We start from the raw sequence: 16,502 nt of genomic DNA, 5'->3' as shown, positions 1-16,502 counted from the left end.
AATATTGGTAATATTCCACACATGTATCAAAATACCAGATGAGAGGAAATATATGTGTAGCAATATTATGTTATCATGAGAAGTTAGGTTTGTTACAATTGGTTAAAACATGATGTGTAAGTTGTCATGAACAGAAGTTAGTAGAACAAAATGACATTATTTCTACCAGCTTGTTGTAACAAAACAGTGAAACTTTAATCTTCATTCATATCAATATAGTCATAAACAAGTGATCATTTGTATGTAGGGCCTCTCTATGAATTGATGATTCATTAGAATGGTATCATAAAGTTCCATAGCTGCCATTTAATTTTAACTACCTTTCTCTTTGTCACATGCTTGTTTATTTCAGTTTTCAATATGTATTTCCTGTTACAGATACATATGATTCAATGATAGTTTGATTACAAATGATTTACAGTATGTCCTCGGGATCGAGAATACATGAATTAACCTTCATATCTAGTGTCTATATAAATCTCCCAAGTGGTGATAGAGAGCAATATATTCCTCACAGCAGCAAATAATAAAACTGTGGATCATGACAGAGGGAGTATTATACAGTACATAATTATGTTGAAATGTAGATGTGAAAGTGTTTTTATCCGGTCTGCACTGGTTGCTCATCATTCCGTGAAGTGATGAAACCTGTCCCTCATGTTCCATCTTCACACTTTCTGCCAGAAAGGTTCGCAAACCCTAATGCCTGTCAACCCTGAAGGGCCGTTTAATCATCACTCCCTCGGTCCCAGAAGCTGTGCAAGTGGATGCAGATACACCTTCTTCTCTTTTTCTTCTTCCTTGAGACAACTTTCACAGGGTGGAGAGGGGGAGGGGGATACAGCTGTCCCCATCTTACACCCATCCAAGTTGTTATAAGATTCTCACCTCACCTTCCGGAAGCAGAATTCATCACCCCACTTAAAGGCCTAATTTACCATTTGCAGATGAAACAAAAACCCAACATTAGTGCTCTAAAATAGTTGTAAAGTGTGAGTTAGGGATAGAAACAACCAATGTAAAAATTTGAACAAATGTAATCAGTGTTAAGTATTGTTAGATACAAAATGTGAACAATAGTTATAATGAAAATGTTTCCAGACTAAACCGTCTACAGTTATGGTTTAGTGAGAAAAATAGTGATATCTCCTCCTATTTTTGGCTTTCTTGCAAAATTTCTACATGGTAGGATGTTTTGTGATACAACTGACCTACACAAATGCATCAAATGTGATATCTTGAACATTTTTTTTTAAAATCACTGCTCCCAATGGTAAACAGTACCTTTAATCCCTAATGTGTATTCATTCCTATGAACTTGCCTCTTCCATAGTCACCACTACATAACCCTTTCATTTTTTACAAAAATTCTGCTCAACTGGATAAAAAATATGTAATTCATTGGATTGCTTGATGTAGGATTTATATCCTACTGTTCTGCATTGAATCAAATGCAATATATGATGAAACACAAGAGAAGATATATGGAGAATTACATTTGTATTCTAAAGAGAAGGTAATGGCATATAGTTCCACCAGCTTCTTAGAGTCTTAGAACTTTTGGATTGTAAATTGTCTTTCAACAAAACCTTACCTTCTCTCTTTTGCATGCTGTTCTTTCCACAGGATCATAGCAAAATGAAATTAGAATGTTGTGTTATTTGGTGGGGTTGCCTAACACTTTGTGTGGTCACAGTCTGTACTAACAACAACAACAACATCATATGCTTCAATAGGCTCTGCTTTATAGAAATTATACCATGTAAAAGCTGGCATCAGCACTAAAAACTCTTGTGTGTATCAGAGAGATAAACAGGTCAATCTGCGGAAATGTTTTTACTGTACACATGAAGTAATTTTCAGTATACAGGCTGCCTGTCTGTTTGTAGAGAAAAACTAACCCCAACTTCTGACCCAGAGTTGGGCAGCATCACAGTAAATTCCCTGTAGATCTTCCTAAATTTTGAGGTCATGGCTAGGTCAAGAACATTGAAACAGACTATTCAGTTTTCCTCTTTTTTGTCTTCTGTCCATATCCCCCCCCCCCCCCCCCACTGCAAATTTTTTCATCATTTTTGTCAACTTTTTTTTTCTATTGCTTCTTTGTGGATTGTAGAGACGTAATATATTGTGGAGCATCGTCACTTTTCCTCCAAATTGAAGGGTGGCTGTTAATGATGTAGGCCTACTCATTGTAAGCCAGAATCACATCTTACAGTACAAAAAGCAAAATCAATTAGGCCTAAAGACTGCTACATACAGAGAAAAGATTTCATTGGACCCAAGACTCCAGTGGAAACAATAAAAGATGTATCATAAGTCAAGATTTTTTGTTCTTGGAAAGAATTATGAGTATTCTAATCAGACTCCATACTGTAAAATATCTGCAGAATTTAAGCCTGTAATCTGGTTTCCATTAGGAAATGCTGGAGATAGTTAAGCATGTTAGTATTTGAAATACTGAATAGGACCTACCAATACTTGGCCAAGTTGGACTTGGACTTGGGAAAGTGACAATAGTCAGTTCTAATTTGAAAGTGAAACCATAAGTAAATGGTCTATTAATCAATCAATGTCTGTGTGATTGGCAGTAGGAGGCAGTCACAATTATTGCTAGCTTTCTGTAGCTCTTGCTCTGCATTATCTGTAGCATGGACAGTAGCTGTGATAAAAACCAGTAAATTCAGCGTTTGATAATTTTATGTTCAGCTTGACAGTCTATTGATAGAATTATTCAATGGCAGGCTAATTTTAAACATTTGGGATGCATCACATATTGATTACACAGTGCACTCCCAGTATAACAAACACCGTGATAACAAAATCTCATTCCAAAGAATTAACAATTCAGGTCCCAAAATTATTATCTATCAGCTTTGCATACATTATATGTTTGGCTATAACAAAATTTTGATATAATAAAAGAAAACTGTCAGTCCTGAAGACTTTGTTAAAACAGGAGTCGCCCAGCTGTACTCACCCTACTACCATGGGAAAGAAAATTGGTATCAGGGGAGTGTTTATAGACAACATTTGTTTGTTTGTTTTCTGCTTTGTTGTATATTCTTTGCAGAGGGAAATAGTGAAATAGTTGGAGAAAATGCCCTTTGGCATCAATCACGTCTCTTGTCTTTCCTCAGTATCACTCAATAAAATGCAAAAGTTCAAGCACCCAATATGCAGTGATATCAGTATTACATGACCTTTGTTATTCTGTTATTCTGCTCTTTCATTCCGTCCAAAGCCCCACCTAGTCCCATCTCCTAGATTGTCTTTTATTGAAATTCTCATGTGTGTTTTCTCCTCCTCGAGCTGCGATATTGAATTCTACCAGACAAGTTTTGGTTCTCGTGTAAGGATTGGGGGATGAAATTGGTGCTACTGGAAGTAGCTATGTATGAAATGGTAAATACACGTAAAGCTTCCAGAAAAGGTGTGGATAGTAGGCCTTATCAATTATCCACACCCCTAAAAAAAAAGAATAGAAAGAGAGAAAAAAAAGATAGCTTAATTACTAGGTACTTTGTCAGAAGTCTTTATATTGAGCAATGTGCGAGACTCATCATTGTGATTAGTGTGTGAATAAAACAAGAGTACTGCATAGTCTAGTCCGGCTATGTGTATCAGTTGCCAAGTCCAGTTGCCAAGTAGAGGAGTAGAGTTCCTCTGTTTGTTTTTGGTTTTGTGTGTGTGTGTTTATTTTTGTTTGTTTTTAAGGGGATAATGATGATAATAAAGCATAAATGACTATGTAATTGGAGTCTAAAAAACTAACAAAAGAAATTAAGTGAAGTAGGCTTGTAATGATGTTTAGTTCTTATTAGATGTGTGCAATTATTATAGGAGTTTACACAGATTTTGCATTATATATGTATATATATATATATATATATATATATATATATATATATATTCTTATATTTGAAGACATCATTGAAGCAGTCAGAGATATTTTTTGACAAATCTTGATGATGATTTGACATTATAATTATAACAGTTTTTCCACATGAACCCTGTCCAGTGTGTGTTTTTGCACTTGTATTATAGAGATTGAAAGCAAGAGAATGAACATACATATGCAGGGGAATGTGAAAAGACAAAGCTATAACTTTCCCTTCACCAAGAGTGCATCCCCCCCCCCCAAAAAAAAAAAAAAAAAAAAAAAAAAACTTTCACTGCTCAAATTCTTTTGTTTCACTGTGTATATACAAAATTGTCCCCTCCCCCCTCCCCCTTGGTCTTTGGTACATTCCCCATCAACATGGATTCTCATTCAACATACAATCTCCTTCAACATCCTTTCTCCTTGAGCATTCTAAAACTTGTTCTCGATCTCTATTTCCATCTTCCGACTCGCTGCATCTGTGTACGGAGCCGTCTCAGCCAGTCAAGATTGACCGTTTTCATAAAGCTTGGCATTTCAATTTGCTCGTCTTTCAATCTTCCCGGGGACTTCATTCCGGTTCTTTTCCTACTAGGATCTGGGCCGGAGGTGTGTGAGGTGTGAGGGGATGGTGAGCGCTCAGCTCCAGTTCAGTGCACTTTGCCATGGTGTCATCCTTTCGCTCTCGACCTTCCTTTTCATCCGCTCATTCGTTCATTTGTTCTTTCGTTCATTCGTTCTCTTGAGATGGCAGGTGCCAATTGGTTAATCTAATCTTGGTTGTGGGGCAGGGAGGGGATTGGGCCTCTTTAGCCCAGATTTGTACTTTGACAGCCCAGCCATACCCAGTAGGCCTAATGTTGTGTGTGATATGATTTGAAAGTGTAATTCATATGTAAAATCACTTTCATAGTAATATTGGGCAAAAGAATAGCTGAATGATCATGTGAATTGGACAGAGAAGAGATTAATCAAGAATGAAGTCATCTTCACTCAGTTTTTCATGTACAAATGTGCTACACTGTATGTACATGTACATGGTATGTGATATCTCTAGTGTATCAAATAGTCTTCACAATTATTGCATGCATATTTCATGCAGTTGTCCTCAAAGTGATGAGAAGTAGGGATTTAAGACTTGTATTCTGCAATTTGTAGCAATGTACAGTAATCTTGTGTTTAGAATTATGGTAAAAATATGACCAAGTACATAATCAAATATTGATCCAACATCAGTGATCAGGGTATAGTTGAATAGTGCATGGGTCATCGCGGATATACAGGCCTTATTTGACACTTGCAATTGAATCAATTCCATATTTCCAGGTTGAAATGATTGTTCAGGAATGTCTGTTATTGGTATTCTGGGAGATATGTTTGGTTCTTTGTTTATGTAGTGCATTTGTGTCATATTCATCATTCATTATCACTTTTTTTCTGCCCTCTTCCACCTCCCCACTCACATACCATCATTCAATTAAAAAAAAAAAAAACATTGGGCAGCTGTGGTACTTTGGAAACTCGGAAACTAACCGTAACTTTCAGGTGGTTGACTTCCAATGAAGTGGAGACAGTAATAACAATAGATACAGGTACCAACAATTTACTCAAAATCCAATCAACTGACATCACCCCCAGGTGTTCTCATCAATCAAATTCCACAAAATCAATCAACCTTAGTGAATCCCTTCAATGCCCCCCCCCCCCCAGTAGATTAAACATCCAAAAAGCCAAACTTTTTGTTGTTCTTGCATATCAAATAGATGACTCTTTTCCCCAATGTATGACTCCACTCAATGTCTAGCAGAATGTTTCGACAGAATTCTACACATCAAAATGTATAGGCCTACTTGTTGTACACAATCCATAGGCCTATTTCCTTTTCAAAGGAAAGTTTGACAAAGGCCTGAACATTTGTAATGGTATAGGCCTGTGCATAGTAATCTCTTTCTTCACAAATGCAGATGAGTGACCAAGGTGTTGGTAGTGACATGATATTGCTTCTAATGCAGATTAAGGTCTTTCAATATACATTGTATGCCTTTATTCAAATAAAGAAACAATCTAAGTAAATCAAACAAAAATAAAACAAAGTCATGGAAACCTACACGTGTAGAGATGAATAAAGGAAACGGCTAACAATGTGCTAATGAGCAGTCTGAAAAATTTTCAAAGGCTTTAAAAAGGTGCTTTATCCTGCCATCCTCTCTTCACTTTGTCTTTTCCTTTCTCCCTGTGTGTGTGTGTGTGTGTGTGTGTGTGTGTGTGTGTGTCTGTGTTTTGTTTTGTTTTGTCTTTAGTGTTGTTTTATTCTTGAACTATGAAAGTTCACTGGAGCAAGATCATGTCTGGTTGATGTGCATCATTTCAAAATGGCAAGCCATGTGACGCTGTGACTTATTACCGCAGCACCCAAGAGCACCCACAGGACATTTACGACAACTGGTGAATGACACTTCTGAGTGTCGGCTCTTTCAAAGAATAAAGCCATGCCAAAGGCGTATGTGTTTGATGGGGGGGGGGATGTGGAGAGACCAAGACAATAGTAAGCAAACATCTTGTGGTTAATGATACAGAGATTGACAAGAAGCTGGAACTTTTCTGATAAGGTATCACAATTTTTCTTGTCTGCTGTAACCAAAGAAACCTGCCGATTACACCTAAACATTTCACAATGCCCAGCCACAAAGGGTAATTCTTCTATTGCAAAGCATGCCACACACTATGCTTTGAAATTCAATCCTGAACAAAGTTATGATTTACGGTCTCTAACCCCATTTAGAATTTGGGCACCAATATAAAGATTGACTCTTGACTTGGCAGTTTAATGTCATCTTTTCTCTCAATTTTCCTCTGAATTGAAATCCAGCATTGCATGTTCAGTGTTTGAACTCATGATCACCTTCAGAGAAAGTGCTCAAATTTGAAAGTGAGTTTTCTAAATGAAGATGAAAGAGCTTGTAAAAAAGTTTGTCTCATTGAAGTTTCAAATCTTTCACTTTTAGTTGCGGTTACCTGCACAATTTGTGAAGCTATTTTTACATATTTGTGGTTGCAAGACAAATGTTTGGTGTAATGGTAATGTAAAAAGAATACAAGCACTCATGCACCCTCACACAGAACAAATGAATGATAATGTTAACTCAATCAGACTTAAGGAATAGGAGGATTTGTCTGAAGTCATAACTTTTCACCTGTCTTGCTCACTGGCACGTTAAAAGTTACCCTATCGTTCATGATGCGCACTTATACCAGACATTAACTAATTTCTGTAGCTAAGTGTGTATTTATGGCACTGTTATTAAGGAAGTGGCTGCCCTGGAGTTTGCTTGTTAGATATTTGTGCAGTCTCCAAAAGAGACGTGATGTCGCAAGCTAGACAGATACAGTGATTGTGTTTGCTTTGTGCTCAGATAGTCTTTGTACTCCGCAATGCTTCACTTACGTTATTCAAAGATGTAGGCTCTAGTGGTTGAGGTTTTCATTAATTGCGGTTTGTCGCATTTGACGCATCTGTGATGAATTTGATATCCCATCAATACTTGAAATAAACTTCCTCTTTTCTCGTATAGGTTTGTAATATGGTGACTAGGTGATCATAAACCTTTGAGTTTCCCGATTGTAGAAAAGCTGGGTTGTGCGGTATGAATGCGTTTTTAACTGCAAGCAAAGACACAAAGGCTCTACTTACATCTTTGCTTGTCAGTTTCGAGATAGTCTAATGAGGAATTAAATTAAAAATGGCCAATATCTATTCTCTGCCTTTCCTGTTTACAACCACAGATACATTTGTCTGTTGACAGTTTAAGTCATGTACTCATAAGATCAACCACAACAACAACCACCTTTTATACCATTCACACCAGCAAAAACGAGCCAAACAGTTGATGGTTTGTGCCAATATGCTGCGAGTAATCCAGTACCAACATGATGGAACATCTTTAGTTTGCTCATCTGTGTTCACATGTTTTCACTGTTTTTGTCATTCAATGACATCAAAATGTGTCCATTTTGGTTTGTTTTCTTTCGCCTTGTTTTGCCTTAGTTCTCTTGTTTTTGTTGTTTGTTTTGTTTTGTTTTGTAATGTTTTATATTGTATTGTATTGTTTTTTTTGGGTTTTTTTGCTTTGTTTTGCTTTGTTTTATTTTGTTCTATTCTGTTCTGTTTACTATGGTTTGGCCTGGGTTTAATGATCTGTTCACACAGCGGACAGGTGTATTTATAATTGCCTGCTTACAGGTATTAGGGTTTCACGTACCTGAATCACATTTGTGAATTCAAGTTTGTGGCACAAGTTCTCTTGGTGCCCCATTATAGCTGGCCAGTGTTAGTGGCTTCCTTTCACCCTTGGTTGTATCTGTAACACCTCTGGTAGAAGTGATAATCCCCCTGTAAAGGGATGTCTGCACTATTAGCAGCTCTGATAAATCAGATTTTCTCACTTTTAAATAGGGATGGGAATTGGGGGGGGGGGGGGGGGAGGAGGCCAGGGGAGGGAGAGAGGGAAAAGTCAAATCTTCAACATAATCATTTTTGTCATGTCTTTGCTGAGATCGGCTGTTCTGTAAGGGTCAAACTCAGGACAACAGACGGACAGATCTGAAATCCAGTCCTGCAAAAACCTAGCTCCTTGTTCAGTGGAAAGAAACCATTCAGTCTGTTACAGTTTTTTGCCACCAGTGCAGGTAACATTTCCTGCATTTGGTAGCAAAAATAACAACATTATTACCCAAGCATATCCTAGCAGCTGATGAGCAATGTTTGACTCTTAGCAGTACATGTGTGTGAACTTGTGTCATGATCATATGTCTGTATGATTGATATTGTTTTACTCCCCTGCTTATCTGATATATTTGTTTTTATTCTTTGGTCGATATTTCATTTTTTGATTGACCTCGTCAAAGTTTCACTTCATATCAGTTGAAATCCATTGTTGCAGCTGCAATGAATTCCACAAAGTGTGCACATCGATGTGTTTCATTCGATTAGAAAATTTCTGTTAAAGTTTACAGGAGGCCACAAAATAACAACAGCAATTTATCTGTGTACTTGACGTGTATATAGCTACATTTGAGTGGCTTTCGATTGTACATTAACATTGACCTCAACAATGCATTGGTGCAGTATTGAAATGAATTAATGTGGAATCCTATTTTCATTTCCTCATTCAACAGAAACAAGACCCAGCCGGTCAGTATTGCTGTCGATGAGCCATCATTTTCAACGCCAAAGAGGCAGCCGTCGTCGCGATCCCTGCGAGCCCAGGATCCGGACCGCTTCAAGACCCAGCCAGTGACACCGGACGAGCTGGCCCAGGTGCGACTGATGATGGAGCCGGTCAAGACGGCAGCATCCATCCAAGACAGGTATCAACTCTCTCTCTGTGCTTGCATAACAGCAGATGGTATACAACACATGTAGCTATCTGATTGGTCCATTGCTCATCACGTGACATGAAGATAAAAGTATCATTGCATGCTGTTGCTGTCAGCTGTGCAGTTTTGTTTGAGCAAAAATGGATATTGCATGGCTGACATCACCAATATCCATTGACTCCCTTGGTAAACTCCAGATCAACTTTTAGTTTTTGTTCCATTGCATGGCTCTGATGTCCAATAAACAAACCTTTGCCATGTGCAATTTTGTCACTCATTCTGTAAACAATAAATTTTTCAATAGATTAAGGTAACTGTGACTGTGCTACTCATTCGTCTTTTATGGAAAATGGTTGCCATTTCTGTTCTATTATTCAAAAATCTGTGTGGACCACATCTGTTGACGTCCAAGGTGTTGTATAAAACAAATAGTGTATGGTTTATACTAGTTGTGCAATGGAACAAGATTTCGCACAAGGTGAAAGATGAGGACCGTGCACTATCAAACTCAGCTTTGCCTCGTTGAATAGAGCGGCTCTATCTTTCCCTCGTGTGAAATTTGTACCATCGCACTTGTGACCATTCACTATTTGTACATTAACCCTTTACCTGCCCAGGTACTTACATTGTAGCTAATTTTAGCCAAGCTTTGTCATTACATAGCATTCAGTCATTCGTCCAAACTTGACCTTATTGGTAGATTAGCACGTCCACTTATAGGTGTAACGACATATTAACAGTAGGGATTAGGGAATTAGGTGATCTCTATTGATTGAATATTAGTTTTCACACATCTATGCCTATCGGTAGAGGAAGGTACTCAAAGGTACATGAGTGCCAGGCAGCATAGAAAGCGCATTGACCCGTTGAGGATGGACTGATTTTGCTGCAACATGCATTTCCCATAGACACCTGCCAGAGTACTGGTAACTGTCCTCAATGAATTAAGAGTTAAGAGTTGAGGGGAGTCCTGAATGTTTTGTAACATTCAGTATCAGATAAGAAGTAGTGAAGTGGATTCTGTATATATCTCTTACAAGTAGTCCCCTGTGTATGGGATTATCTTGTTTGTTTGTACCATATGCTGCATTTCCTTTTCCTGCAAAATTGTCATCTTATTCATTCAAAATGCAATTAAAACTGTTACTTTTTTCTCCCCTTTCTTTCTTGTTGTATCCCAATAATACTAAAATTGGGCTGGAAAATGCAAGATAATTATATGGGCTATGATCATGGACTATCTTTACATTGTATTTCAATGTGTCCAGTGCAAAAATTGGTAATGTCTCTCCAATGTAATTACACCTAGCTACCAATTCTTTGTTTTTTGCACGAAGGGATTCAGTTGATTCAAGATAGTGAGGTGTGCAAGCATACCATTACCAACATAATTTGATAAACTCTGTGATATCACAATTGAAGGTGTGTTCACTTCTTGTCAGAGTAGGGCCTACCTGGCAACATCCCAAAGTCATGCATAATTGGTCCTGTTCATGCATTGCACCCTCAAGTTAATGAGGCCAAAAGGGGATTTTCTCCTTTGTGCAAAAAGAGTTTAAGAAATTTTATTGAAAATATTACCAGTGTGTGGAGGGTGTGTGCTTGTGTTTGAATGGTTATTTGGAATCAAATATATATTATCATTTATTTCATTTTGTACAAAAACACATTTTGTTGTGTATGATTGCTTTAGTGATTTTGTTCGTACTCTTTTTGCTTTCATATTGCATTTCTTTTTTGGAGGGTTATGTGTTGCCTTTTATGGTCACTACTGCTATTATAGCATGTAGATTTTCAATGTTCAGGAGAGTATTTTTATAGCAGCGAAAATACTGACATTGTATTTCATGTATAGCAGCAATAGACTGATAGGTACAACCTTGTAGATAGAAAGATATCTGAACATGCATTTTTTTTTCTTCTAAGAATCATGTTTTTCACTCAGAGTAAGTTACCGTAAACTTGTATAATATTCATGTCTTTGTTGTGATTACTTCTGATTTTTAATGCTTTTAAGAGTTAATGCTATTCTATCTGTTCCACCTCTGACCATGACAGTTGCAGTTATCAGAAACTCCAATTGTCTTTTGCTGGTACAATAAAATTCCTATCAAGCACAGAAGCTGGCATTGGCCATGGTTCTGTTGAATGCATGTATTCACAGTCATTGAGTAGTAATAATCAGGGTGTTCAGACGCAAAAAAAAATTATACTAGAACGGTATAGCTGTACCAAAACGGTATACATTGTAGCTATACATTGAATTTATATGTCTGTATAACACCCTGAGAGCATTGTTTCGAACTGGAATTCGATAATGAATCAGCATTTTATAATGTCCATTATGCGTCTGAACGTATGGCAACCGTAGAATGGTATAACTGGGCAGGGCTTAATGGGAGTGGCATGAAAGGTGACCCTATACCTGTCACTCATGTCCATAACAGCATGTGCAGTGAGAAACTGCACAATAATATATACATTGTATGTACGGCATTTTTCAGAACGGTCAAGATGAGTGTCTGAATGGTCTGTTGGCTATACAGTGATTCTTTATACGTCATTTTGATCTTTACTGATCGAGTTCTGGTATAAACTGGCTTGCGTCTGAACAGGGGGTTTGTCTTGTTGGTATTAGATGGAGTGATATTAGCCTGTAGGTAATTTTTTGTTGTACTTATTCAACATCATGTGCAGACTGCACTTTTGTGGTTTCTTGCTTCCATCAATTCTTGGAACAAACAAACCATTGTGAGGACCTGTGTGTCTCTGTGTTGTCTGTGTATATCCCCACTGACCACTGAGGTCATAGCGAGGTCAGAACACACATGTGTGTGTGCACACACACTCACAAGTCATTACTTGTGAGTATGTTTACTGTATTTATGAATGACTATTTTGTTGGTCTGTCATTTCCAGTTTACTGCTTTCAATTCCTTGCATTAGTCACAGGGAATTAGCAAGAGATTAAACAGAAAGTCTGGAAGGCATGCTAAGTCTTCCTTTAATCTCCTTTCCACTTGGAATGCCTCATTAGTAATCATTTTTTTAGAGAGGAAGCAGATATTCTCGCTGCATAGGCCTGGTAAGTCATCAGCAACAGAATCAGGAAATGCAGTGGGTTCCAGTGTTATGTTGGGCAGGTCTGTGATTTAAAGGGATCGTATAGTTTTGGTTGAGACCTAACTTCAGGTTTCTAACATTTTTTTTTTTTTTTTTGTGAGATAATGAGAAACCTTGTATGAAATATGAAAGTGCGTGTAATTCCAAGAGGGATTTAATGTTTATTTGGAGAAAATATAAAAAATGGCTGAGGTATCCTGAATAGAGCAATCCTAATAAAAGGTGGGATCCACCTTTTATTAGGATCGCTTTGTTTTACTTTGTTTTTGGATGTCTCCGCCATTCCAAAACCAATTTTTTTTTCTAATAAACTTTGAATTCCTCTTGGAATGGTATGCTCTGTATCATTTTATAAGCAGTTTCTTGGTATCCCACAAAATGTTTAAAGCCCAATCCTCATCTCCATCACTACTATACCATCCCTTTAAGTTCCCACATTGATAAAGATGTTTAGATTGGTTTTGGTTATATGATGAATGAATATTTACGTCAGATCATGATCTTTTTTAAATATAGGAACCTGAACATTTGGGGATTAATGAATCAAAGTCCAAATACATTTTAATTTTTCCCATTAAGAGAGTATGATGTAGACCCAGTATGATCTAAAACCATGCTGTGACCTTTTGCACATACACCAAGGGTTACATCTTGCAATCATCAGTTTGATTCTTTTTCCCCAATGCAGTTATTGTTTGCGTGCTCTAGTAATTGTTAGAGATCTACTATAAAGTGCTGTCTTACCTTGCAGTATTCATGTCACTCAGCTGTGTATCTTTTCTTTTCATATCATTTCTTTTGTGGCAGGTTATTTGCTCTGAAGAAAAGTGGTGAGGAAGACTGGAAAAAGAGAATAAGCAAATATGAAGATTCGCCCAAGTCAGGCCTGAAAGAACGACTTAACCAGCTCAACCACAACAGCAAATTCCAGAAGAATAATGAGGTAAGGGGATTCCTTTCCAGGTTCATTGCATCGGTGACTCAAGAATGGGGGAAAGAGATGGAAAAAAAAAACCCAGAGAAACTGAATGAATGTTTAGTGTTTGTATTATCATTGAAGTGCAACGGTTGTGGTTTTACCATTGGGCAGATGCTTGAAGAGAGAATTAGGTAATTCCCTCTCAGCTGTGACTAAAATGGGTAGGAAGGCGTAGTATTTATTTTTTTTTTTTTTGGGGGGGGGGGGGTGTTTTGTTTTTCTTGAACTACATAACTTTTTATGCAGTAAATAAAAATCACTTATCATAAACTGTCACACCAACTATTAACATGATCTCTACCCCACAAGACTGCTGCATCAATCTGTCTTATTGGCATATTCAACTATATTAATATATATATATATATGTATATATATATATATATATATATATATATATATATATATATATATATATATATATATACTAATTATCCAGAAGTTAGAAATGGGGTCACTTTTGCACCTGTCTTGGAACAAAGCTTTGTAGATGGTATTGACATATACCAGCACCCACAGAGTATTCAAGATTCTGTTTCTGCAGTGTTTTGTCACTTTCAACTTCCCACAAGACAACAGTGCCAGTAACCAGTTGCAGTATTAAACCTGTTCATGACAGACTGATTTTCCTGTAATACACATGTTCCATATACCCCAGCCAGAGAATACTCTGGACTAATCTTCACTGGGTATAAAAGAAATGCTCTCCTACATGATTAAACATTCCTTCCAACACAAGAAGATAATGTGATCCTTGGCAGCCAGTCCAGCATCTCACAGAGGCTTCAGCTACAATTGTAGCTTTCCCAGGATCTAGTGATTTTGTCAGTTTCATGAAACAAATATGCACCCCTGTATAATGCTTCTTCCACCATAGGAGGATGACATCATTTTATAAAACAAATGATGCACTCCTGTATAATGCTTCTTCCATCGCAGGAAGATAATGACATCCTTGGCAGCCAGTCCAGCATCTCACAGAGGCTTCAGCTAGCTTTCCCTGGATCTAGTGATTTTGTCAGTTTCATGAAACAAATATGCACCCCTGTATAATGCTTCTTCCACCATAGGAGGATAACATCATTTTATAAAACAAATGATGTACTCCTGTATAATGCTTCTTCCATCGCAGGAAGATAATGACATCCTTGGCAGCCAGTCCAGCATCTCACAGAGGCTTCAGCTAGCTTTCCCTGGATCTAGTGATTTTGTCAGTTTCATAAAACAAATATGCACCCCTGTATAATGCTGCTTCTACCATAGGAGGATGACATCATTTTATAAAACAAATGATGCACTCCTGTATAATGCTTCTTCCATTGCAGGAAGATAATGACATCCTTGGCAGCCAGTCCAGCATCTCACAGAGACTTCAGCTCCCTCAGGATCTAGTGAACTTGTCAGTTCAATAAAACAAATGTGCACCCCTGTATAATGCTTCTTCCACCATAGGAGGATGCCATCTTTTTATAAAATAAATACACTCCTGCATACTCCTGTATATAATGCTTCTTCCATCACAGGAGGATGATGTCATCCTTGGTAACCAATCCAGCATCTCACAGAGACTTCAGCTTCCCCAGGATATAGTGATCTTTTCAGTTCAATAAAACAAATATGCACCCTTGTATAATGCTTCTTCCACAGTACTGTAGGAGGATGAAATCATTTTATAAAACAAATATGCACACCTGCAAAATTCTTTTTTTTTCCACCACAGGAAGATGATGACATCCTTGGCAGCCAGTCCAGCATCTCACAGAGGCTACAGCTCCTCCAGGAAAACGAGACGACGTGGAAGAAACGCGTCGAGGAGAAGGACGTCGACCGCTTCACGGTGACGGGCAAGCTGAAGCAGGCCGGCAAGGTAACAGCAGACGAGGCGGAGACCAAGCCGCAGACGCACCTCCGGCGCTCCGGCAGCAACCGCAAGCCACGAGCAGGTTCATTCCGAAGTGAGTCAAGTCTTCCTTGTGTGATCTGTGTTCACATTTTTTGTATGAGCATGGTCTCAACTTCAGAAATTTTAAGTCCATTTTGTGCAGTTTAGAAAAGAGGAATGATTTGATATCTATTGATAGACTTGTAGAAAAGTGCAAGTGCACAGTTAATTTTGCAGATGCTTAATATGCAATGTGTACTTCCAACTTATTCTATAGAAAGTCATGACATAGAAAGGAAGAAAGGCAGAAATAAATGAGATGGAACAATGATTTACAGTTGGAAAGAAATGTACCACATGAAATGACATGAAAGAAGGATATCATTCAGAGGGGTGAAGGTTTAGGTGTGAGTTTCTTCAATTTGTCTCCCTCTACAAATTAAATTTGTTAAGATCGCAACTGCAGATCTGTAAATTAACTAACATGATGGGGAAAAAGGAACCAGTGGGACTCGAACCTGTCATCTAATGAAATGACATACCGGTATGCACTTGTGAAAAATTCATAACGAGATGTAATTCCTGGATTAAAACATGTTATCCAAGCCAGTCTATTTCTTGTATACTTTTTTTTATCTTGATTATTAATTACTGACATCTCTCTCTCTGTTAAAATGTGAATTGCTTCATTTTCTTTGGTATATATATATTTTTTTTCTACTGGTAACTGATAACAAATTTGTGCTGCATGTGATACCAAAGTGTGTGCCTGAAAATTGCAGAATTGCTTTGTGAAGAATGAACTTTGACTTGAAAAGAATGTGCAGAGTCAGAAAGAAAGCAAGTGGATTTCTGTGTGTGTGGTTCTTTACATTAGTAATTGGTTGGTTAAGGTAACATCTGCTCAAAATATTATCATATTTCTGTAATTTGTTTTCACAACACTGTATTTGAAAGGTAGACAGAATTTGGTGTTTTGAGAGTAATGCTAATGCATTTTCAAATGACAAGTTATTGATCATTCTGATTTAGAAGAAGGGCACATACTAGATTATAATATGTGGCAATGCTATCAAGTTTTGATTTTAACAGGATTTCATAAAATTTTGACAGTGTTTGGTAGTACTATCTCCTACTGTGCATCCCATTGTAATGGAATACGGTTGTAGCAAAACTTTGTCACAACAAAGTAAAAAAAAAATATTATACATATATGTTTAAATACTTTATTTGTTCGGCTATGGCAAAATTTTGATATG

The 16,502-nt window shown here is 37.4% G+C and overlaps 1 protein-coding gene across 1 annotated transcript in view; it reads left to right on the top strand.

Annotated features, from left to right (window-relative positions):
- Window positions 1-16,502, top strand: part of LOC139738294 (uncharacterized) — a 150,763-nt gene that overhangs the window by 102,714 nt on the left and 31,547 nt on the right. The window contains exons 13-15 of the mRNA XM_071648935.1: window positions 9,059-9,250; window positions 13,190-13,325; window positions 15,082-15,316. Coding sequence (XP_071505036.1) covers window positions 9,059-9,250; window positions 13,190-13,325; window positions 15,082-15,316 — 563 coding nt within the window. The remainder of the gene's footprint in view (window positions 1-9,058; window positions 9,251-13,189; window positions 13,326-15,081; window positions 15,317-16,502) is intronic.

The sequence above is a fragment of the Diadema antillarum genome, unplaced genomic scaffold (genome assembly GCF_040938485.1).
Source record: "Diadema antillarum isolate AM-2024a unplaced genomic scaffold, OU_Dant_1.0 seq00000733_RagTag, whole genome shotgun sequence".
Classification (NCBI taxonomy): domain Eukaryota; kingdom Metazoa; phylum Echinodermata; class Echinoidea; order Diadematoida; family Diadematidae; genus Diadema; species Diadema antillarum.
Note: the sequence above shows the minus strand (reverse complement) of the source record. Positions and strands in the feature narration are given on the sequence as shown.